The sequence below is a fragment of the Meleagris gallopavo genome, chromosome 11 (genome assembly GCF_905368555.1).
Source record: "Meleagris gallopavo chromosome 11, MGAL_WU_HG_1.1, whole genome shotgun sequence".
Classification (NCBI taxonomy): domain Eukaryota; kingdom Metazoa; phylum Chordata; class Aves; order Galliformes; family Phasianidae; genus Meleagris; species Meleagris gallopavo.
In genome coordinates this window covers 17743344-17770190 of record NC_139414.1, presented here as the reverse complement: position 1 = coordinate 17770190, position 26847 = coordinate 17743344, and the positions used below count along the sequence as shown (strand labels likewise).

At 35.3% G+C, this 26847-nt stretch overlaps 1 protein-coding gene across 2 annotated transcripts in view; it reads left to right on the top strand.

The window, feature by feature from the left end:
• The window catches only part of NAALADL2 (N-acetylated alpha-linked acidic dipeptidase like 2), a 290390-nt gene that overhangs the window by 243863 nt on the left and 19680 nt on the right, over positions 1-26847 (top strand). For both annotated transcript variants that reach the window (XM_010716883.4, XM_085233455.1), the window contains exons 12-13: positions 22231-22324; positions 25857-26064. In XM_010716883.4, the coding sequence (XP_010715185.2) occupies positions 22231-22324; positions 25857-26064 (302 nt within the window). The remainder of the gene's footprint in view (positions 1-22230; positions 22325-25856; positions 26065-26847) is intronic.

Here is a 26847-nt window from a genome sequence, read left to right as displayed (position 1 = left end):
GGCATCTGAGATGTGCAGAGCAGAACTCTTGTCTGTGGTGACAGTCTTACTGCATTTGCACAAGACCAAACTTGTCTGAATTTTTCTGTAAGAAAAAGCAGTAAAAGAGCACAGTAATATTTCACAGAAATGGTTTTATTTAGCACATATTCTCTTAAGCACACGAGTGAGAGTTTTTATTTTACCCTTATCCTTCTTGCATGAAAGAACATCTAATCCAGTTCAAGCAGAAGGTAAATACAAACCTACTGAAAACTCCCTTCTGACAATGTGTATTTTATTCTGTTATTCTGTAGTTATTGCGAACAGCGGGGGAAAAAAAAAAAGAAAAAAAAAAAGAAGTGAGAGAAAGCCTGGTGATATAAACTTTCTCTGTAACTTTGGGGATGCTATATGAACTGTGGTGACCAAGCAACAGCATTCAAAGAAAAAAAAAAAAAAAAGGGAATTTTCTCAGCATTAGATGTGAAAGAGGAGACTTTGCAGGGGAAGACATGAGGTGTTCTGACAGGCAGTCGCACTGTGCTTGGCCAAACAGTATATTCCCTGTGTGTTCTCGTCTAGTTAGGGACAGATATGTTTGGAATTTTCCAGTAGTTCTTTGGTCTTAAAAGCAAATAGCCTCAAGGATTCTTGCACTTTATACTTGAACTCTGGTGGATATAACTAAGTAATAAAAACGAGTTGTAATTGCATGATGAAACCATCATCATTGGCCATCACAAATTTGTTGGTTCAGTCACAGATTAAAAACATCAACACAACATTTTCCACATCTTTCCCGCTAATGACTTGTTCAAAATGGTGGAAGCATTACCGGACAGAACTAACTCAGTTACCCCTTATGCCATTTATTTGTCATGTTTGGAAAGATGCCATGATTAGAGTATTTCACAACTGGTTTTCTTTCTAAAATTTCTCAAGGATTTTTACTCCAAATTGTGGCAATCAGACTAAACAAAAAAATTAAAAAGCTAAGAATGAGAGGAAGCATTGCTTAATCCACAGTTTATGTAAGGGAAAAAAAGATGCCACGGGCCGACATTTTGAGTACTCAAAATAATGGAGCAACTACTTCATCTCCTCACGTAAATTCAGCATAAATTCATAGAATCAGCCTAGCACAGTATACAAACACTGGGACATAGTTCAACACTGAGGCTAAATTTCTGGAGTTGATATTTAGCACCTGTGTTTGATATCTGTTGGAATTTCAACTGCTAGGAGTGACCAGATGGACAGTTCTGTAGTAAGTATACAGGTCTTGTGAGTGTCTGTGTTAGTGAGACTTAGCTGACTTGGAAAGAAGTTACATTGCCTATGGCAATGCTTTCATTTCCAGTGCCATCTTTAGCTTATGCTGAGATTTGTAATCCAATTGCATCTCTGGCTGGTTACTGTGTGCCGCATCAGTGACAGGCTAAGCATAGATGGTAATGGCAGATGTCATTTTTTTCTTATTTTTTATTTGTATTTTTTTTCTGCTGCTTGATAATTGTGAGTTTACAAAGAAGTCACTGCACATTTATTGCTATCTAATGATAGTTTTCTGTTTTGTCCGGTAGTAGCTTTGTACTGAGAGATAGGAAAACATATTTTACATTCATTGCTCTTACTTCAGAAACAAAAGTTTGGTATGAGAGATAATGAATAATTGGACGTATGCATGCGTTTTGTAAGGAATATCAATACAATTTTGTATTCAGCCACTGAAATCCAACAATATCTGAAGCAAGCTAGTCTAGTAGGAACATGCCTGAGGTTATCTGAATTTTCTCCTATGTTTCCCACTGTCCTATTTTTCATGCATTTAGTTACTGAATTAATCAGAGTATCATTTTATTAATTCATTTTTAGCAGCAATACTATCATAGGTGTTTGCTACTAGTTCACAAATACTGAAGCTGTCAAAGATTAATTCTTTAGGTTTTGCATACATGTAGTGAATATTGTCTACGCAGGAAATATAAGCTTTTCTCAAAACAAAACACTAACCTTCTACTACTATAAGTCCTAGTCATTTCGATACTCTAGAATGAGTTTTTCTGTTGTAGTGGCAAACTGTTCATTACTTTTCTCTCTTCCCTGACCCAAAATGAATATCAATGCTTATGTATCATACAGCATATAAATAGATTTTAATTAATTACAGCTTGTGTTATGATCTTGCATAAAACTCTGTCTTCTGAGGGAAGCTATGATCATATTTAACAGAAATGTCAAATCAGAATTCTTTTCCCAGAGAATCCCTCTTAACACATTAGGTTTAATCTAATGCTAATGTAGTAATAACTTCCTTATTTAGTAAGACTTAATATCATCCAATTTGCATATGGCCGAGTATGAGGTAAAGTCAGGGAACTTAAGTATCTGCTTAAGTGCTTTTTCACAGAGATGAAAATTGGCTGCTTGAATTCTGTTCATTAATTATTTGGCTTTACAAGCAACCTTCAGAAATACTTGGGGAAACACAGCTGCTATAATTATTTTTTTTAGTTCATTTTAGCTTTGAATTCACACCAGTAACTTCCTTTGATCTACTTATTACTGACATTTTGTCTCTTGTTTTGATTTTTTTGTGACATAACTTGCAACACATCGGAGCTTTACAAGCTAATTTGCTTCATGAGCTCAGTCCTGTATTCAGAATGAACTTTTCATAACTTTGTTTTCTGTTAAGTAACTTTAAAATGTCAAATTACTCTGGAGGCTTATTCCTATCCTATAGTGTTTTAAATCTTGTCTTTAAATGTCATTACCCAGCTTAGCACCTAACTGATAGCCGAGCTCTGCTGGAATTGTCCTCTTTGTGCTGAGCATTTCCTGGAACTGTGGCCATCTGAACAGGGGAATAAAATGTCTGCACAGTGGATAGAAAGAGCTGTCCTGGAAGATAGCTCTTAAGAACTCACCCATTGTGATCTGAGTATGGGGATAGAAGCAGGAAACTAATAGTAAAAATAAAGCACAAACTTAAGTCAGAATACAAAATTCTGCTCTTCAGCATTGGAGCCTGTAACAAGGGCTGCTTACCAGAGCAGTCCATTTGAAATGTGAAATCGGATTCCATTGGCAGATTACCTGAATTGCTTCATAATTCTACTTGTGTATGAAAATCTTGATGTGCTTAGTAAAAAAAAAATCTTGATGATGTTTTTGTAACATAATTCAGTCTAAGAAAATGCACTTTGCTCTTGTTCTTTTTCTTTTATTCTGTCTCCAAAATGTTGATATATAACTCTTTAAATCAAATAACTGAAAAGCATAGAATTGTCTTTACTAATAGTTCTCCTTGAATGAATTATAGCAAAATTAATGTGAACAAAACCTTGTCTCTTAAAAGACAATTGAACAATGCAAACCGATTTTGTAGAAGTCTAAAGGCTGAGACACAAAACAAATAAACACTTAGGGAAAAAAATACACGAAATCAAGAAAGAATATAAAATAAAGGTATTACAAAACTCCAGGAAGAACATCTTGCTTATTGATCTGCTTTTATTAAGAGTGTGGTCAATAATAATAAAAAATACTGCCAATTTGCTGACAGACTGGCATTAAAGCAGCTGAGATTAGACCAGTTAATGTTAAACTAAGGATAGGAGACTATAGCTGTAAATTAGAATTGTAAAATGGATTCAGATATAATCCTTTCTGTTCCCATTTTGAGTCCAGAGAAAGGATCCCATGTGCATGAGATCTAGGAGGCCAATAGCACTAATCACCTTGTCTGCCAACATTTCCTTGGGACAGGGCTGGGGATAATTTTTAGCAATCTAACCATCAAAACAAAGCAATATAACAGATGCACTTTTCATTCAGAAAGTTTTTTCAATATTCTAGAAGACAAAAGTAACACACGTATCCGTTCTCTTTTCCATGTAATATTTCTGCAGTCATCTTTACAGTGAACACAAATTTATTTTAGAACGGATAAACACACCTTAGAACCAAAGTTTATAGGTTTTCATAGGCAGCAGTGACATCTGTTGATAGAAATACAGTTAAAAAACTTTATTTTAAAGTATGTTGAATCTAAGTACAGATGCTATCTTTTTTTCAACAGATGGAACAAGCACTGAGTTGGCAAAATATTCCTTCTGCTGGCTTAATTGAGCTATGTATAGGCATGGACACTTCAACATCCAAATAGTTGTATCAAAAAATAGTCCGGTTATTTATATTTTTGTGGGTTTATCGTTATATTTTAAATGTAATAGGGATATATTTATATATATTCAGAAATATGTAAAAATCCAGAAAAGCAGAATTTTGTATCCCAACATCTTTACAGTTGTACAGTTTACAAACTGACAGACATTTTATCACATTTTTTTGTAAGATGCAAGGCAACAAACAGAAAAAAAATCCTGGGCTTCAGCTCAAATTGTAATACTTTGCTATTCTAAGGGCTTTATTGCTTTTTCTTCTAGAAAAAGTGGCTTTAGAACACAAAGCTGAAAACTGCACAAAAATATTTTTTTTCTCTGTGAGTTGTTTTCTTGCTAAATCATTTTGAAGAATGGAATTTTAAATAAGATAGTTGCATCTGTCTAGATGCCAAGCTGTGTTAATTTTTCAGATTTCCCTGATTAGTCCTCTCTGCCAGATAAGTGGATATGATGTAAACAGATGAGCCCAGATCTAATTTCCATTATAGTACTAGTCCAGATTACTTTAGTGGAGTTCACTCTGTCTTCAATCAATATATGAGCCAATAGTCTACATGAGTTGTGCATATAAAGGAAAATATTTGTCAGATTTTAAGCTATTCACAAAGTATAAGCCTGTAAGTGCAGATGTACTCTAAGACTTTCAGGTGCAAAATGAGAGGCAGCAGCTGCAAGCATGATTCATTATATTTCCAAACAAAATCTGTAGTTTATTCCACTTTTGTGACTATAAGATCTATTTGAAAATTGAGTTATGAACTGTATTCTGCATCCCATCAGGAATCAGCCAGTACTTTGCCATGGTGACACTGCTATGCTTGAAAAGGGAATTTAGCCCCCATGCTGAAAAGAAAATGGAGGTATGCTTTGAAGACAAAAGAGTAATGCTTCTCTTATTTATGCATCTGGAAATCTTGATTAAGCTCAGTGGAATCAGTGCTCTGCTACAAAAGTTCCAGGTATTATAAAATAGCATAATTAATTGAATCAACATAAAATGAGGGGAACATTTCTATTTTTATCTTCTTTATTTTTACTTGAAATATGGAGAGCACTCCCTTGTGTCTGCAGCACTTATGCTCAGCATGCTGTGACCTTTGGTTGTTGGATTTTATTCTGTGGCAAGGAGGAAAGGATTCGGCAAATGAGTTTTTGAATAGAAACTCAGTATGTAATATAAGGAATTATATAAACTAAATTTAAACCTAATATATGTAAGTGCTCAGAGAAGGTTGTAACCTAGATAAAATTATTAGTTACACATCTTGTTTTTAAGATAATTTATTTGTCTTAATGTGGAAGAAAACTACTGGGATTTAAATTTTCATTTGAATTTTTCCCATTTTACGAAGTGTTTTAGAATTTTTTTATTTAATGTGAAGATGTGTTTGCCTCCCTCTGGCTTTGATACATCACATTTACTACCCACTCCCTTTCTGTTCCTACCCCTTCCTCTCACCCATATTCCATCAAATTCTGAGCTGTTCTCAAATCTTAGCACCTGCTATTGGAATTGGATTTTTCAAAAGACTTGAAACTAATGTAACACTGGGTCAAAAGTATCCATCAGTTCTGTTCTGCTGACTTTAATGGTTTCATGTCTGACTGGAATGTTATCATTTCGTTTTGTTGTTGATTTTGCTTTGGGTGTTTCTTTTGGTTTTGGCTCTCAAATCTGAGCCGTACAAGGTTTAGTGCCCGCATAAGGATGGTGGCAAGAAGCACGTGGTGAATAATGTAGAGGCAGTTATTTCAGCAGCAGCCTAATTTTTGATAGACTTTGAAAATTAAACCTAAAGAGTGTAGAAATTTGTCAAAGGAAAATTCATTCTTTATGTACACCATTGCAGGCTGATTCTTTTATTTGCTTAAAAATACGTGCCATAAATTAAAATAAGTAATTCCTGGTGTTTTTTTTATTAATTTTATTGCAGAAGATTTGTAGAAGCATCATGGTTAAGTTTGGCCAATAATAACAAATTGCTATTTTCTACATAACTAAGGGTGCACTGTGGCTGGAGTGTGATTTATTCTAAACTTTGAAGGAAGACAAGAGAAACAAATTATATAAACTTTATGGAACTCATTACTAAATCTGGTCTACAGGAACTCTGTGCAAATTCTGATTGGAATTTAAAAAACCTAATTATGAGTTAACATAAGAGCCGTATTTTATTTTTGATGCAAATGGCTGAGTACTAAAATTCTGATTTATAAATAAATGTAGTGGTTGTACTTGTGTAGTGCAATGAAAAAATGTCTAAATCAAAAATTTTCTTTACTACTTACTAGTAAGATTTGCATTTATATTATGGTTTTTTATAAATCTGTTCCAGAGTTTGTAAATATGCTTAGGATCAGTATATCCGTTTGGACAAGATTTGCTGAAAATCTATGGTTTATACATTCCTTTATTCTTAAGGAAGTATACATTTTAGTGAGACTCCTAAAAATATTTCCCCATTTTAAAATGTTGGCAGTTTTTGTGATGAGCTAATGAAAAGCAAACTATGAGAAGGCAGATTTGCATCTCCCAGTTTTATTAGGCAGCCACGTTGTTTATTTACAACTAATAAACTTGTTTCATAATGCAGCTTTATGTGTTGTTGTGTACCTAAAGAAAAATTAGTTCCTATGCTTACTGTTCAAGAGAGCTCTGCTTCAGAGTTAAATCAAACCACAAATCTGGTGAAGCGTGAACTGAGGAAGCATTTGCTGTTTATTCAGTCTCTAGTAGTTTTGTCATGTTACTCGTTTTTTGCAAACTATTTTCCTCGCACCCAGCTATGGTTATATGATCGCAGCTTAACTGGTGAAATTTTAAATATAAGTGAAGTGAACATTCTTAACAGAAGAAGCTCAAAGGTGTATTGTTGTGGCAGGAACTGCGCTGCCAGCTAATCATCAATAGCCATTTCTTTTCTGACAGATGAAACAAAGAGATTTCTGTATATAACCATATAAAGTTTTGCCTTTTTCTGTTTTGTGTCCTCCTCAGGAAGGCACTGTTTATGCCTGTGTTCTGCTATGCTTTTTCCCTCAAACTGTTCAAAATCTGGAAAGAGTGGAGATGAGTTTTAAACCTCCCTTATGAAGTCTTATGATTTACAGGCTAGGGTACCCCAGCACACTGTGCTTGATTGCTCTGTTCTTTAACTGCCTTTGCATATCCCCTGGACAATCTTCTTCATAACTTTTCCAGTGACTGATGTTAAAATCAGGTCCGTACTTTCTTGAATCTTCTCTTGCCCTTGTTATAGATTGGTGGACTTTGGTAAACTGTTGAGAAGGTCCCAGCTATAATGTCTACTAACTCCCTCAGTACTTTGAGATGCATCCCGTTGAGCCCCATGGACTTGGAAATGTTCAGCTGATGCAGCTGATCCCAACAGGTATTTCTCGGAATCGGAGACCCGATAGAATTTGCTGTTTAGTCTAGCAAGCACATTACAAATACAGTAAAAACGTAGATGAAAGAAAGTGAATAAGAAAGGTATATCTTTAACATATGACTGGAAAGAAAGCAGTAAATTTGTATATAAATGAACACAGCCTGCAGAAGAATCAGATAAATCACTGGAATTTGGGAATTTTAATAATCTTCACATAGCCGAGTGAAGAAATGCTTTAAGATTGAATGGCAGGCCCTGTTCTCCCTGGCCAATTCAAATTTGAATACAATTCATCTTTTGTGAAACTGTGATCCAAATGAAAGTACTTCTCAGCTAGCAAAATAGCACAGGAAGAGAAATACATGTTGGAATCACTGACTGAACATCTTTATATAGTGCAGTTTAATTTCAGGCTAATTGCAGGGTGTGGTCAGGCCTTTACATAAATACATTCTGTTTTACTGATGGATAAAACGAGCCATGGAAAGATTCTGCATTATCTGACATAAATTATATTCTTCTGAACTTAATGTTCCAGCCAGTGCAATTCTTTTGATTGACATATCTAAGGAAAAGTTTTAGCTTTTTTCTTCCTTTTTTCTTGAGATAAACTGAACAAACTTGTAGCTGACAAGAGCCTCACATGAGATTCTAATGAGGCAAAGAGAACACAAGGTTTCTTTCTATGCTATGAAGAAATAAAACTGTAAGGACATTGTATCATGATTTCCAAAATACATAAAGATTCAAAGTTTTGCTTGTATCTCATATTTTGCATGATGTGGAGGGTGATGTGCTGAATATTGAGGATATCAGTTAAGATCAAAATTAGTCTATCTCCTCACTTTCTATTCAAAGCTGTGAATCTTTCATTTGCACTCCCTTTCTCTTACAATGAGAAATCTCACAGGACAAAAGGGTACGCTTCTGGAACTTTTTCTACTTATGTCCTAAGTGTTTATTCTTATAGGAAGTGTGTTAGAGATTCTTGTTCAAGTACTTTTCTAAGACAGCTTGCCTTAGAAATCTGTATGTTCTAAATGCTTTATTTACATCATTGCATTTGAAGTTGGCTATCATCTTAAATTAGTAAGTTTTTATTTGGTGTTCCAAAGAGAACTGTTATATCACTCAAAACCATGTAGAGATTACTGGATATGATAAAATAATTTAAGTAAACTAGATATTAAACAGATGTTGTTAGAAATCAATTTACAAAAAAAAAAAAAATTAAGAATTACTTGAAATCTTTAAAACATCCTTCACTATAAAGCTTCAAGAATTCCTCATTTTTATGTTTGCTTGTTTCTATACATAATAATTTCATCTCAAATTCCCATTGTGTCTTATTATATTTACCTGACAATACAGCGTTGATTTGGCTGTTAGTTATACCATTAAAAACATCCATACATTTTTGTCAAAGACTTGGATATTTTTTGTGAAAATTGAATCACTCCTGGTTATGTCTGTACTTTTGAAGGGACGTAGCTCCTTACAGAAATGCTGCTGTGTTCTTCTGTGCTGAGTTACAGTTAAACAGAGTAACTCATGAAACACCATCACAGCAGAAAAGAAGACCATGATAGCATTTGTCTTAATTATTAACTTTCAACCTCCTTATCAACATTAGCACCAAACCCCCTAAAAATGCATTCATCTCTATACAGCAAACAAGATACGGCTTGTGACTTACCCTACATGAGTTACTTGTTTGAGCACCTTTTCAATATAGCTGTGAAAATGATATAGAAGGGAAATAATGTGACAATATCAGAGCATCCAGTTTTGTAATGTGAACCATGTTTCCATGGACCAAATCGCCAGCAATTGAACATTGGACTTAAGTGAGTTTATACATGGGTAAGCTATTTTAATACATTTATAAAGCTGAAAGAAGTGATACTTTTTGCATATTGACAGGTAGTATATGTGCAATATTTCTTTTATTGCAGTGAGACACAGATCTTGATAACAAACTGTTAGTCATACCATGGTTGCTGTCTGAAGATATCAGCTGTCCCAGGTATGCTATTTATGCAGAAACATTTTGAATACTCATATCATTTGTAAGAATAGCAAATCCGGAAGCTTTAATTGCCTCTGCTTATTATTGCATTTTTATGAAGATTATTAATCTATTTTAAACAATAATAAGTTATCTTAGGGATTTTGACAGCCATCTTAGAAACCAAATCGAAAAAGTGAGAAACACAAAAATGGAAACGTTTTTCCTTATTGCATCTGATTTAATAACTTTGTTCTGGTTATGGTTCAGACTGTGAGCTTTAACTTATGCTGTAGCATTTTGAGAGCACAAAAAGAAGCAGAAACAATTAAAAAAAAAATCATTTTATTCTTGGAAACTGAGAATTCAACTGTCTTGATTCTATGGAGACACGTTGTTCACCAGCCCAATCGTTGTTTAAGGGATAAGTTTGCTACACAGTAAGATAATGTTCAATAAGTCCAGAATGCTGGTTGGTAGTTGTTGGGTCTTTATTTTTGCTTTTTTTTTTTTTTTTTTTTTTCCAGAAGTCTGTCAAAAAACATTTATTTAAAAGCCCGGAGTGTCCTTCTCTATTTGCTGCAATTTTCATGGTGTTACTCTGGCAAATGTAATTCTGTTTCTGTTTGGCACTTGTTCTCTCCTTGTCTCAGTTACTACTAAATCTTATGTGTGATTTTGAGATAATTACAAGCATATGTAAAATGAAAAACGTGTTTCATTCAGTGCAAGATATATGTGTTCAATATATCACTCTGACTTACACTACCAAAATATGTTTCATTTCAATAAAAGCATTCATGTCTTGTAGATTTCAACTTGAATTGGTGCACAGATGTGAATCATAGAAATAGAGCTGGTCTTCTGAGAATATCGTAGGAAGAACAAAATCTTTGCCTCAAAATGTATTTTTCATTTGTCCTAAATTTCTAGTATCTCATTGACAGCTATTTATATTGTTAGACTTTCTATTGTACTTGTGAAAAAAGAGATTTGAGGAAAAGTCTTAAAGCTCTAGTACTTTTAGAAGGCAAGGATGTAATTGACTGAAGTAACTATCACAGCCATCGCTGCTCTAAAATACTAGTCTCTAATCCTTGCCAGTGATCACTTACAGGATACACTGCCCATACAAACTCAGTAAGCAAGTCACAATTATACATGAATTGAACTGAAATCAGTACACGTGTTATATGAGACTAAGATGAGTGTCCAGCTTTAATTCATGTTTGACAAACGCGGCAACATGGAATTTCAGGTGTTGCAATCCGGTTGTATTGTCCTTGTATCTCTTTAAATTGCTTACCTCACAGTACCTCATACTGACTATAAAAACACTGAAAACACAAATTGCATTGCAAAATCTATTCATTTTAAAATACTTGTGTAGGCTCTTTGGTTGCTCTTAGGAATGCTTTATAAGCAGAACATTGGTAATCAAGAAGCTGCTAACAAGCAGTTGACATATTCTCCTTTCTATTTTTTTTTCCAACTTTTGTGTTATCTACTGTAATTTGCTAAAGTTTTGCAAATGCCTTTCAGTTAGAGAACTGAAATATATAATGCTTGCATAGTCTTAAGCTCATCTTCATTAGCATGTACATTATTACATTATTTGCAAGTTATGTTCCAGAGAATCACATACATAACAGCAATTCAATATGTATCCTCACCTCATAATTTTTAAAAAGCAGTTTTAGTGGGGCATACGTATAAGAGAACCTACCTCCAGAATCTCTGTTGCAGGAGATTGTTTTAATTTCTCTGCCCACAGCATAAAGATTTTTTTTCCTCAGAATATAAGTCTTGTGACACATTGAGATATTTCAGCCTCACATTTTAACCTAATTTTAAGAAAAAATATGGAGAGGAAATTCAGTGGCACTTAAGTCTACAAGGGACATGTCCAACAGGAGGAGACATGTCCAATGGGAAAGACTTCTGCCACTTGATAAACTGTTCATTATTCCCATATGGCTGCTCGCAAAGCTTTTTCTTTCTGTTATTTGACAAAAACTTTTTCCTTAATTATTTTACTTAACTTTTGATTGTTTCTTTTAATTCTTGGAAACTTTCCCATAACCAGTGCGTTCTTACTTTCTTTGGTAAAAGTACCCTTTATTTTGGGATCAGAGGATTCTGATATATGTTAGCACTTTAATTATAAACTACAGAATGATAACTGAGTGAATAGAGCTAAGGCACTTTTAGACTAGCAGAACTGACAATTAAATATGCCTCCTTTCCATGCCTTGTAGTGTAGCCTTTTTTGTTACTGTTGTTAAATATGACTATTATTCCAAGTGAAGATTTATAATTGCTAATAGCTGCTTGGCTCCTTTCAGTGTAATATACCACCCAAATAATGCTCTCTGCTTTTACAGTATAAAGTCTTTCTTTGTCCCCTCTTTTGCAAATGTCAGTTGTTGCTGGAATAGAATAAGAAGAAAAGGCAATAAACTCTAGTAAAGATATCTACATAAGCCTCTGTCTCAGATACCTGTGCTTTTTGTAGAGAGAAATGCTTGAGGTCTCGAGGTAGAAATGAAAACTATGTGTATTTTTTAAAATCCTTCTTTGGGCGATGGCTCTGCGTTCTGATCGATCCCTCACCACAGAAATACCTTACCTCCTTATTTATTAGATGAGCCTTGGTAAAAATGTGTTCTGTGTTTCTGATACACGTACGTATAGCACAAAATGTTCTTATAAATTTCAGTCTACTATCAAAATGCTTCTGAAGGATACTTATATTCAATTTAAAGCTATTCAAAGTACATCGGATGCCTATACACATTGCCTTTCTACTGCAGGGGAAAAAGAAGAAGAAGAAAATTATTACAGTCTACAAAATCTGTTTTTATCTGTAACAGTCATTTTGATTTGACTTTTTCCCTTTGATCTGTGTATGCAAGCACGCTTGCATACGTACGTGCATGCATATATCACTGTGGATGCTGTCAGCACTCCTACTGGTTTGTTCACAATATGCATCAGTTCTGCAGTCCCTTTCCAGTTTTGGGGACAATTTATCTTGAATTTTGCATAATATGGAGAAAACAAGTTGGCTACACACTGATTACAGTATGCAGAAGAACATAATTAAATATTTTCTTCAACTTCATTTTAATGTTATAGTATTTAGAAAAAAAAACAACATACCTTTCTTCTTGGACTCGTGGTCAAACTGCTTCTCTGCATCATCACATTCTTGTCTTGACACATTTTCCTCACAAGCTTTTTTTCTTCTTGCCATTCAGCTATAGCACTGCTGCCAAAATGATCTTTCTCAGCTGTCCTTTTAATCTTGCCATCTCCTCTTTCAGATATTCCCCAGGCTCCTAGCTATGTTTTGAAGCAAATTCCAACACGTTTTTCTTTCTAAATCTTTTACTTCTGTTTCAACCCTAAGCTCTTCACCTCTCCAATCTCTTCAGCAACGTCCCTTTCATCTTCTTTCAGTGCTGTCATTGGATTTCTGCCTTAGTTGTCCTTACGTATGGAATTCTCAGTCAAAATTTGCCTTCTTGGATGGGTTTGTTTGTTTGTTTTCCATATTGAATCTCTCCTGATGAACACCTTTGGTTCCAGGAAGTTAATGTAAAACTGGAGACAAATTGGCATTCAGATGAGCCAAGCCAGAACCAACAGGAAGACAAGAAAGCGTCCAAAGCATGGTAATGTCAAGGCGAGTTCAGACCTTTGAGATGTCTTTGCAAGGCATGTTGTGAATAGTCTCAAGCTGTACCTTTCATGTCACACCCCATTTCTTTGATTCTCTCAGATAAGCTTAAGATAGTCAACAAGCTTTCTCAAGTAGAGGTTTCTCTGGCATGCCATGTACTTTTGTTACACAAACATCTGTGTATATTATAAATAAGATGTTTAAAACAGAAAGTACCTAAGGCAATCATGGTACAGACTGGAGGTAAACATTTATTTAGCTCTTCATTTTATGAGTAACTTATGTAATTTGAGCTCCTATCGTGTTTTCAGATTATATGCTTTTAAAATTTATTCTCTATTTAATCTATGTTGTTTCTACTGTATTATTCTGCCTTTACCATTTTAATACAGAGGTCCAGTAAACATAAGGTGCAGTGGAATGAAATAGCTAATGTAATTTGAATATCGTAGTAGCAGGTGTATTATTATGGCCCCAGATATGGTTATAAATCTCATTTCTAACTTCAGATAGTTATAGAGTTTTACTGTTAAGCTTCCTTATGAATTTTGAGGGCCATTATATAACATGATACATTTCTTTGAGACTTACTTTCTCTGATTATATAAATATTCTGTGATGAAAATCATTATTTCTTAGGTCTTTATTCAGTGTTGTTCAGAGACAAGTTTGAAAGGTGAGGGAGTTTCTTTTTCAGGTAAATTGGCAGCCTCAGGAGCATGCCAGCTAATTATAAAGTACTTCACTGGGTTCATCAAACTGACCTGAGATTCCCTAAGGCTCAAGGAGTTTGTCAGACTTGGCATTTTCCCCAAGCCTGAGGGAAGCTTGCTCAGTCCCAAACATATTCATCTTTAATTAATGTTTTCTTTTTAAAATAAAACAATCAATCTTCTCCCACCTTTATTTTTTCAGCTATGTTATTTAAATACAGGAGGAGGTATGAGATCTCTTCCTGAAATTTAAATTCCAAATTATTAAAGTCAGCTTTTTACTTCTTATTCTATGTACCTTGCACAGTATACGTTGAAAATTAAATATCCCAATTGAAGAAAAAAAAATCATAAAAAATTCAGAGAAATTTCATCTTTGAATTACGATGCCAACAAGAAGCTTAAATACTTTGCTGGTATAGTAACTACCATGTGAGCGTATCCAAGAGTAGAATTAAATCTCAATTCTCCTAACAGAGAAATTGAGCCTTTCTGTGGGTACTGTAGGCTGTAACCTATGGGGTTCACATGCTGGCATCTTTGAGTAAACTCAGTATATTATCCACCCAATTCTTCCCTGAGGTGGAATGTGTCTGTTAGTGTTTATGGGGCTTTTCTATATACTAGACAACCATGCATTTTCACCTTCTCTTGGATCCTCATCACTGTAGTTCACTAGTTTCTCTCCCTCAGGGCTACTCTGTCTTCTTTAATGAACTGTCAGTGTTCCAGTCGTCACTGATTAGGGTGACCTAAATGGAAAAAATTGAGGGACCTGTGCATCAAGAGGTGGCAAAAGAGGAAAGGGCAATATTTTCCCTACATAACCATTAAATATCTTAGCTTTGCTGTGTTTGAGGGAATTAAGGTTTTATATGTAATGCTCTCATGACTCTTTTCATAATGCTTATACTGTTGAGTCTCTGCTGCATTAATTGTCCGAGCTTTCACTTCTGGTCCTCAAGGAACCATTGCCTCAACTCCTCCTCATTGAAGCTTTTCTTCACATTCTTCAATTCCTAAACTCAATTTCTTCCATCTATTGTACCTGGTTCTCCCAGATTCGTCTGTCTTTTTGTACGGGCTGACCGCTGCATGGTGCACTTAATGTCCACTTAGAAGACATCATAAGTGCAAATTAGACTAGTTACAGTTTAAGATTCCTGTTATAGCATTTTCTCATTTTCCTTTAGTAAATATCCAGTCAGGTTTGACACAATTTGAAGATCTTGCTATTCAGTGAGTTTAAGGCAGTAGAGTATAAATGGCATCGCAGTGTTCTGATATCATCATCATTAACATTGAAAAGTGTATGAGTGAAACTGGGATAGATGAGGAAAAATAGAATAAAAATGTATTGTTGCAGTAATGGAAGAAAAAGGGGGAATTAAGAACATCAAGGAGAATGACTTAGGTACTGAAGCAGATTATATGCATTATTTTAATTAAGAGTGTCTAATAGTACATATGATTTCCTTTGAATAATAATTGCATGCTGATGAAGTATGATTAGACATTTTTTCTTAGGAGTTCAATTAAATCAAAACCATTTCTGTAAACGGGGAGTGATTAAAAAGATGATATTGAGGTCTAAACTGAAAGCTGTAGTTGAAGCTTCATATTGCAGATTTCTTCATTATCACTCTCCTCTGATGACTGTTATCTAGTTTTTGACAATGCCACAATGCAGGCTCAGTCCTGCATAATCAGCATTAAGAACTGATATTACAGATCATGTGGAAAGTGAGCAAGTATTTGGATGTCCTTCAGTGGGTGAGTCTGGCATTGGTCCTAGTGCAGGAAGATTCTTGGCTCATGGAGCAATCATGATCCATCTGAGTGGATACTTTGATCAGTTATGACCAGACTTGTCATATATGCCAGGCAATATACAGTTTGCTGTGCTAAAATCTGTAGTACTTTTTAGAGTACTTCTGAATCTGCGTGATTACACTGTTGCTTGTTTTATCTGCTAGTCATTGCTGCCTGACTTGCAAAACCCTGCCAACTGTCTGGCAACTGTTAACAAAATTATCGCTTCTTCTGCTGATTCTCATCATCCTGCGCTTTGATTAACCTGTATCTAATGAGTATGGAAGGCTGGTTGAGCTAGCATCTTCATTGGAGTCTTAAACTCATCAGGGAAAGGCATGAAGAACATGATGACTTCTAGATCACAGTACCAGTACATAGGAATCTATGCTTATATAGCTTGTCTGTTATCCTAACAGATGGTATTTACTTTCTTTACTTTAAACTTTCCTTTGCTGTTTACAAATACTCAGCATTGCTTGTCCTAATGTCTACTGCAGCATGCAAGGCTAGCTTCTTATATGTTCTATCCTTGGGATGCCTGTACTACATAAAAATGAGAAGATAGGCTCCGTAGTCTTGGTTTAAATTGATGGAGATCAATCCAAGGTGAAAGTTCTGTGTACAGTCATTGTCATTAGAGGTCTTTGCCACTGATTTGTGCAAACAGATTTTGCTTCACATTTTATTACGTATTCCTCCCTCTCTCACAACGACAGCTAAATCCATTTCCTCAGGACTGAAGAACCAGCTTCAGACTGTAAACATTGCTTCTTTAAAAAGGATCTACGCTGGTTTCCCACTTCTTTTGTTGTACCTGAAGCGGGTCAGAGGTCAATTTGTGTGCAATGATGTGTTTATTGGAATTCTATATGCAAATCAGTCAGATTTAAAACCAATTTTTCTTTGTTTGTCACACTCAAATCACACAGTTGGTAACCAGAGCAACCTGGCTTTAAAGTTGGAGATAAAAAAGAATTAATGCTGGAGTGAACTTTTAAAATTCTGTTTAAGAAATATAGCATGTGGGTTTACAGTAGTGTAAAGATTTATGTCCTCGTGATGAGCACTTCACCCAGTGCTCATAGTGCAGAAGGGCATCTCTTATATCCTTTGGCAAGCTCGTAGCTACCCACTCTAGGGAAAAGGGTAAGTGACTTCAACTTTTTTTTTTAACAAGAGGCTTGAATTTTATTGGCCCTTCTGGAAGTTGATTTGTCTGACACTCTTTGCACCTAGGTACCACTGAAATTTGACAGACATAAATATGAAATACGTGATTATAAACTCATCATCAAGAGTATTGCTGTTTACCACATACTTCAAAGACATGAAATTTCTGTTTATATGCAGGGAAAAAAAAAGTCACTTCAGAAAATTTCCCTTTCTATTGCTAAACCTCCCACACAAGGGACTGTGCTTTATAGTTAACTTCACAGTTTCCTATGTAAGTATTACCACTGTGTCTTCTGTACAGACATGAAATTACTCTGCCTCAGTTCCATAAGGGCCTGTTCATTTATGCATGTGCCATTACCTTGGACATTGAGTTAATGATCCCTGTTCTCTGTTGCTGCAGTAACAAGAACATGAGAACTGCCATAATGGGCCAGACATCAGCCCAGTTTCCTGTCTCTCTCGACTTCCAATTAATTTATATAAATATTTAAAATGTAGGAATTTCTACACATGCACAGCCACCAAACCAGAGATGAGTATGAGTTCATTTTATGTGCCCGTAATGTAAGGCACTGGAATGAATGACCCCCTACCAAATGTGAATGAAATCTCTAGGAAATTTTACTTTCAGTCCTCTAAGTGCTGTATGTTAATGTTGGCTAACAAATTAGGTTTTAGGCAAGTTATCACATAGGAGAATCCTTTTGACCTTGATCTCTCAGTGTGTCAGTCTTGACGAGAGCCATGCAGAAGAGGTAGCAAATGCCTGTAAGTGGAGAACTTATGTGCTCCACAGTAAGCTGCCCAAGCTACCACAACTCCACTGTGTTTTAATGTGTAACTTTTGGGTTGACCAATGCTGTGTGCCATTTCAATAAAATAATTCAAGCATCAGATACCATCAAAGAGGGAGAATGGATGCTTTGTTCATTAACGTCTTTACTTCCTAGTCAGTATTTACCATACTGAGAATAAATAAAATGTTTTGAAATGATGCAGGAAATGTTGAAATAGAGTTTTTAATATTTATTATATCTCAGGTATGATTTATAGTTCCCTTGATTACAAACAGCTATCAAACAGCTATAGTTATGGATCACTGTGCTCTAGTTCACCTGTTGTAGCCATGGACTCCTTGTAATCTTTTCTCAGAGAGCCTCTACTGACTTAAAATGCAGCACTTGGAGACAAATGTCAGATAGCTCAAAGTATCACGTGAGCTGTGGTGTTAATACGTGTCATGATACTGAGGTGCATTTCAGTACAAAAACAAATACAGTACTGTTGAATTTTTGACAAGTTCTGAATTTTCAGAAGTTGACAACTTTAGTTCAAAGCAAATATGGTTGCATGCGTATGACCAGATTTCTGTTTCTTTGTCTAATCAGGGAGTATCCTTCTGGTGCTTCATAAAAATAGAAGGTAGAGAACCAAGCATTCATTCATCCACATGCCACAGGCTTTCTTTTATGACCTGGTTAGTTTTTGAGGGTGCTGAATAAAAGAAGAACAAGTGTGAAGACTAATTATACAGGAAAAATATCTAAGGTACATTGAGATCTCCATGTTAAAAACACTTTTTAATTTATCATGAGTCTCATGATTACTGCCATTCATCTTGTAATACTGGGTGCTGAAATCGTGCTATTGCCTGGGAATCACGGGTCTCATTTAAATAGACTTTGTTTCTTGTGCTTGATTAAAAAATCTGTTAATTTGATGGAGGTCTGGAAAAGAAAAAAAAAAAAAAAAAAAAAAAACAGCAGAAAGTAAATTTGGGAAATATACCCATATTATCAAATTTTAATTTTGCAGGATAAGAAGGCTGATTATTTTAATGTTTGAGTGATTATTTTAATGTTTGAGATTGCTATTGTTGGGATTTTGAGAGGGGATCTAATGCATGCAGAGATTTATTCCTTATTTGCACACATTTGGAAGACTGAAACTGTTGTTGATGTTTGGGTTAATGCCATTGGATCTCAACAGATCACTGTGCTGGTCACTAAAAGTGGAAAGTGGAAAGGGAGTTCTTGGTGCAGAGAGATGTACTCCTGAGATTAGATGATGCAACAACCTATCCCAAATGTTAAAGTGTTTAATTACCTTTAAAAGAATAAAAAAAGAAGGAAAACAGGGTTAAATAGTAGTTATGGCATGCTGTTATTCACCACCCTAAACAGCACAATGTCTTTACATGCCCTTTCCTTGTCCATGAGCATATATGATAGGATGGAAAACATTGTCATCCCTGCATTGTCCATCTAAAATGGACAGCAGTTAAGATGTAAAGATGTAAGACATGTCAATAATAGCATGCAGATTTACCGTAAAAAAAAAAAAAAAAAAAAAAAAAAAAAAATTCTGTGATGAAAGTGTCCCCCTCCTCCTCCAATTTTAGGTCGTTTTTCTATTTGCAATGTGAAAAAGCAAACAAGATAAAGGATGTTTCTTATTTACATAGATGAACACATCCTGTATTTAATCCAGTTGCTATTTTATGGTTGTGCTGTCTTTTGGGGATAGAACTGACTTTTATTTGCTTCCAATAAAGATTCTTATACTGTAAGGTAAAAGATCTTGAAAAATGTTACCTTGTGTGGTTCATAGTTATAAACCTCTTTTGAATATTCAGATTTATTTTGCAATATACCATGTAAGTACCATTATCATTGTGTTTTTGATACTTATATTTATCTTGAAAGTAATTGGAAATTTGTTAAATGCCTTTTAGTTTACTGAAGATTGTCTTTGCCAAAATCAAGTGTGGTAGCAAAGTTATTCATTATTTTTTCATTTTAAATTGTAAAAGAAAAGAGTTTCAGATTCAATTAGCATCTGAACTAGTATTTGTTTCTTTAGTCTAGATGACTGTGCATATGTTACATCAATCATGTGTGCTGTATGTGCATTATGTATAAATGTTACTGAGAAGTGTTCATTAGTGTTATAACCAGTTCAGTATGGGAATGGAATAAATCATGCTGCTCTACTATTTCAGTTTATGAGAAAGTAGTTGCATTTATTCTTTACTAAGTTATTCTTGCATTTAATAATTCAATAGTCAGTCTGAACCATTTCTCAGTGGGGAAAAGGGGTCAGAAGCTTATCTTTATTTTCTGTGTATATTCTGTGTTGTACTCAGGGGAACGGTATATCCAAAAATAAGACTATAAATAAGAAATCAGTGGCCTTTCTTGTCTTGGTGCATTATGTGAATTTGATATATGCTTGTGCAGAATTATTACTTACTCTGTTCAAACCAATGCTCTGAGTTTTCCCTTGTGTGATTGATTATTACTTCTGTATTAGCCCCAAAAGTGCATGATTTAATAAACACCACTGTTATCTATTTACTATCACACAAATGTCTGCAGCATTGCTTGCAGAGTAATAAAGTTTCCAGAATGCTTTGGTTAGTCATGATAATTTTGTGTAGAATTGCATTTGAACTGCAAAGAGAAAACTGGAGTCTTCTGTAATCAAAAAGCAAAATAAAATTACTTGGAAGAAATAGAAAAGGGTGTCGTGGAAGGATTTCAGTGTTTACTCATATGGCAAAATTTAGAATTCAGTGGGTTTGGGCTTGATATAGAATGCCTTTTCTTTAATGGGATGGTATTTCTTTGTCATAATTTCTTTTCTATAGCAACTCACAGGTTGTTGGTGTTGTAGGCAGTTGTGCCTTGAAGTTTGATGCAGGACAAAAGGATTTTACATGGCATTTGGACATATAGAAACAGATGTTTGCAGTTGCTTATGGCTGGATGATATGAACTTGTTCTTTACTTCTCCTGATAATATCCTGACATAATATTACTTCCTACTTTTCTTCTACGTGACTTTGGCAGTATTTTATTTCCTAGAGGTAAATCTCAGTAGCTCCAAAGTAAGCCTCGGCTCCGACGTAGGCTGGAGTCTGATATGCAGCGTGCTCCTTCAGTCTCTGTATCCAGTTCAGTCTGTGGCCAGATCAGAAACTATTTCCTAAATGCTCTCTTAGAATTGTTGCTGGAGTTCTATTAATCTTTCTCCAGGAAACTTGTCTTCATGATATTACCGTTTTCATCCACTTTCCAGGAAGAGACTTCTCCTCTTCAATTGCTGTACTATTGTTTTCAATGTTATTGAGGATTGTTGTCTTTTCCTACTTGGTTTTATTGTAGAATTAAAATGCTACTTTCAGCATAGCTGCTATCATATTGCTTTTGAGGGACAGATATTATTTTAACCCCTCAACACCTGGGGAAGCATTGAACAATATGATTTCTTCAGTCCACATTTTTACCAACAGGATCACCAGCAGGATCACCATCACCTGCAGCCATTATTCCATTTTAAAGCACAGCCTTACAGTTGTTTCTATTCTTTTTGCAATATCAAGGTACGAAAGAGATGAATGAAAGTTTCTTGCATGGTTTTGTCAGAGTGTTTTTATAGCTGCCACAAACAGTGATGGACTTGGCAGCCTAGAGATCAGAATGCTCTGTTTAATCACAGGCTAAGTATAGTCCATCAGAAAGACACATTTCTAGACATAGCCTCTGTATCATGTCTAAGCCTTGAGCTAGAGTACGTCTTCTGTAAGTGAAAAAACAGTCGGTCCTTGGCCTTGTCTCTGAAACTGCTGAAAAGAAGCATTCAGAGCATTGAGTTTCATGACATGCTAGTATCTATTCCAAGGTGGACTGAGTTCCCTTTCACTATTTGGGAATTTCTTTCTCTAAGATACTGAGAAAATCCAGTTTGGTAATTGTACATCTCTGTGTATCAAGTTGTTACTTATCTCTTCTAGCTGTGTGTTTTCTAGACAATCTGAAGCTCCTTAATGTTTGTGTTTTGTGTTTTGTTTTTGTTTTGTTTTTTTTTGTAAGTAAACTCTTAAAATCTGATGATTTAAAACTAGAGAACTAAAACAACAAACCTCATTCCTATTTATAGGAAGTTGAGATGTTTTATTTGAAAACAAAGCAAAACTAAAGCAATGCAGAGGCTACTGTAACGTTCTAGTCCTAAAGAAAAATACTGGGCATAATTAGTGGGTTCATGACTTATAATTCCTTTCTATCTTTTCACTTTGTAATAGAAAGACAATGGTCTATTTTTTGTTTTTTTTTCCTTTTCACAGAGATGTGCCTGTGGGATATTAATAATTTTTTTCTTGAAGATCAAATGTAATCAAAATGTGTTTGATTCAGAAGAAGTGCGGGCTATTAAAATTGTTAAAAACTATTTGACAATTTTGTGTGTATTTTTTTGTATTTTTCAGTTTTCAGGACATGCCACTTTGCAAATCGCCAATGAACCAGTTTTGCCGTTTAATGCCCTCGACATCGCTCTGGAAGTTCAGAACAGTCTGAGAGGTAATTCTTCTTAGAGGAATGTTAGAGAAAAAAGGCGTCATCCAGTCCCTGATACAGATTTTCCATTTCCACTTGAATTATAGCCTGTGATTTTACTAGTTAAATAGTATCATTATATAATACTTTCTGTTGGTAAATAAAGCTATAAATTGTTTATATTTCTTCTGATGTTACTGTGTCAGTTAAATAATAATTGTGTTAAAATCTCCTAATTGTCAAAGATAACCACTGTGACTGAACTCCTTGATTTTAATTCCCTTCAAGACTGCATTCAGTACATGCTAGAGAGGGCTTCTGATCCCATTGCTATTTGTCTCTGAAATTTTAGCTGTCATCTTCCTTGTTTGATTACTGCCACAGCTCCCCTTCTCAGTGGGTCATGCTAACTATTTTCTCAGCCATGACAAAGCACGATCATTTACCAGTGCATATCACCAAATTGTGGAACCATTGGAAGGGGTCTCTGGAAATCATTCAGTTCCTCCCCCTGCTAAAGCAGATTCCCTGGAAGCTCTGCATTTGAAGCTGAATGATGTTGGTGTGCTTCAGACAATGGGCTGGGGTTAGAAGTACAAAAAGTTTCTGGGCTTAAAGGAAGCAGAATTAATTGGTAGATGCAGATATAATTGACTGCTTGGCACTATTTTCTGAGTGTAGGACGAATGCTTTGGTATGAAATTTCTCCATCAAGATGGTGGATCCATTACTAATATTGTGGGTGAGATTTCCTGTTTTGACGTATAGGGAGGCAAAAGCTGTGATGTAAAGCTCTGTAGCTGACATAGTGTCAGTTGCCTGTTTCTTCTGATCAGTTAGGTCCTTTCTTCTCCTCAGAATGGATTTTTTACAGATGTTACAGCAGCTGAAATACTTGTGATGATAATAGCGTAGTGCTAGCAGGAGTTAAAAAATAATCTGTTTTTTGATAAGCTATTTCCAGGAAAGTCTGCATAACTTTCCACAGGCCTGGCTCAACTCATACATTTCAAAACATCCTTCTGTACTCCTGTCCTTAGAAAAATCAGTACAGAAACATCTCTCTGTCATTTATTTGATGACTTCACACTCATTGCCTACAGCTATCTACTAGTCTTCAGCTTGGGAACATTCTACCTGTTTGACCATATTTCCCTGATCATTTAGGATATTCTTCAGTATTGCTCACTCCATATACCTGTAATGTTCAGAAAGTTTCCTCTATTATTCCCACCCATTATTCTTGACTCCTAGTGTAACGAAAAAGGCAACGCTTATCTATAAGTATGACAGAAATACCTTTTTTTGCTATGATATACTTCAGTGTCCTTTTCAAGGATATTACATATCAATACTGGTAAGCCTTACATCAGAAAATGATGCAAAAATGCACTTTCCATGAAGAAAGCATTTGGTACTGAAATAGAAGGATGGGCATCTATTCTGTATCAGTACTCCATATTTGGTTCAGCAGTTCTGCGCAAAACCATTGATAATTTCCTGTGTGTTGATGTGCATAATAAAATGTCACAACATGCCTTTTTAATGTCTCTTTGAAAAGAGACTTGTAGTAGAAACGGCAGATTAGTTTGCTTGGGCAGCAGCAGTCATGGTAGGAAAATCAAAGCTGATGGCAACATATTTGTTGCACTGAGAATGTCCTTGGATTTATGTTTCTGCCCCCTTTAGCATAATTTCTACAAAGCTTTCAGATTTTCTACTGCCAGATCTGATCATCCAATTTGGCACAGCATGAAAAATCTTTCTCGTTAATGCACCACAGTATAGCCAATCCTGAATGTTCAATCTAATCAAAACCTGAAGCAATTTCCCCTCTTACGTGCAAACACATGTTCACGTGCATGGAGTGTGTCATGCCTTGCGTGATGTTCTATCTGTTCCTATTCTTCCTAGGCAAGCACATTGGTCCTAGGGGGCACAAACACAATTTTAAAATGTTAAATCACTCTCACTGCTTTTCATTAGAGCAGGTGCTTTCACAAGGAAAGGTTACTATGCTCAGAATCTGTAAAATAACAATAGTTATATTATATATATAATATATATATTTGATGTAACCTATTACTGAATAAAATCCAGTTACATTTAGCAAGTGCAATAAAGCTCAGCAGTATAATTCACTGATTGAGAACATAATTTATATTCTTGAGTTGCTTTCCTTTGCTTGCAATTTTATTTATTTAAGAACTAAACACCTACCTCAGATGATTCATCATGATTCATACTGGAGAGATAAGGACAAAGAATACAAATATAATGTCATTGTTTTCTCTTGAGAGAAGAAATGCTTCCATTTTCTTCTTTTATCTGTAGAATCATCACAGAGTGTTTTAAGTTGTTATTAGTTAGTTTATTTGGAAATCATTTGCCCTTCCAATCCCAGCTTTTCAACTTTAGCAAAGCATAAATCAGAGTTTCCTTTGGTATTGAAGTCTAGTGTGTTGCGATATAAACCCCTAATGCCCGTAATGCAGTGTCTGTAGTTCTTTCTGACCACAAACTGAAGTGTTTGTTTTATAATGCTTTCTGGTTTAAAGTGTGATGTGATCTGTGCTTTTCACTGAAACTGAAGGAAATGTAGCTGGTTTAGGGACAAAATGAATACTATGGAGAAGCAGTATGAGCATTTATTGCGTTTTCTTTGTTTGGAATGTGGTCTGAATGGATTAATTTCCAAATACGGAATGATGTATTTTGCCTTTATCTATCCCTCCCTGTTGAAGACATAGCTAGTGTTTACAATCATTTATATCATATTCAGAATAATATTATAAATATTAGAGTATAGAGTATAAACGTAGAGTATATTAGAGTATGAAGTGCTCGGTCAAAACCAAAGCATTACTTTTAACAATGGATTTAAACCTTTCCATAATGATGCAAGTCTGAAGGTGAGGTATGCAGTGCCTGCAAGGTCTTCAGCTGTGCAGGAGATTTGCCTATGATTTGAAAACTGAGGATACAGATATTTTGCAAAATATTCCAACACAAATTTCATATGCTTGGAGAATAGTTTTTTGGGGTATTGGCCTAATTTATATTCCTCCAGACTCAATGAGAAGGGTACCAAACCTGTACATGAAAAGTGTTGTTAAGCCACGGATTTTGAAATGTTGAAAGAAATTTAATGAAACTCTATAAATTATATTCTTTTATATAGCCGTCAATATGGAATGTAAGCACAAGCCCCTCTTTCGTACTTGAGAGCAGTAGCATCCAGTGGCATGGAATGAATATGGTCTCAGAAGGCAACTTTACTGATACTGACAGTTAAACATTGCTTCCTTCATGGCTGGTTTTTGAGTGGTAGGTTACAAACTCATAGTTTGAGATCTTAGAATATCACAGTCCATATCATCCTCTTTGAAAAGCAGATCAGAGCATATGGACAATGATCTGTGGCTTTCCTTGGACTGTTACATAATTCTTAAGAGGGAAAGGAGGCTCGGGATCTAACTCAATTGTTATTTTTAATTTATGAGCAAGAGTTCTAAATGATGTTAACAGAAACACTGGCAACTGTCTTTCTTCGTAGTGTTCCTAGATGAAGAAGTAGATGCTTCTCAATTGCTTGCAGTGGCATCACGCCTGAGAGACACTGCAGAATTGTTCCAATCAGATGAGATGCGCCCAGCTAATGACCCTAGGGAGAGAGCTCCCATCAGAGTCAGGATGCTCAACGATGTGCTGCAAAGCCTGGAGAAAAGCTTCCTGGTTCAGCAAGCTCCTCCAGGACTTTACAGGTAGGATGTTTTACATGTTCCTTGTTTGACCTAAAATGCTAATCTTACCCTGCTTGTTTTTCAGAACTGTCATTCCCTTCTAAAAGAAATTGCAATGAGTATCCAAGATTCAGGTTTTTTTATCTCATATTTTCTGCAGAAAACATAAATTCATTATGTTGCAAGAGGTCATTAGAATGCAACACAGTAGCATTTCAGTCATGACATCGCTGCTAACAAGATGTACTTGTGATGGCAACTCAGGCAGCGTGACAGATACTTGTATTAGTTGGTACAGTAAGCTTTTAAAAATGGAAAATATTTTGAAGTCTTATAGTGCTTTACAATCTCCACTTATATTTTATTTAAAACTTGTGTAGTTCATTGAAGATTCAGAATTATACAAGATCCTGTGCAGCATTATTTAACATATTTAATTACATAGCCCTTGTCTGATTTTCAACCAATTGGAGACAACACGCCAGAGTGAGTGATAGAGCCTTAGTCACCATTCATAGCATCCCATCTCTTGTTAGATTTTTTTCTCTAACATGTATTCAGCTGCACTAGTCGAGTTGATCTTAAAATATCATCATCATTCTATCTTATGCTTGTTACTTTTTAAGAAGGTCTGCAGATCTGTGTCACTGACCCACAGATTCCTTGGCCCCATGTATATGTTTTGCATAGCCTAGGCTATAGAACAAAGGCACATAGGGTAGATTTAAAGGATCTGCAGCAATGACTCATACATTCTTTCTATTGGGGGTATCACCTGGCAGAACTGTCCCTAAAGCCATACCC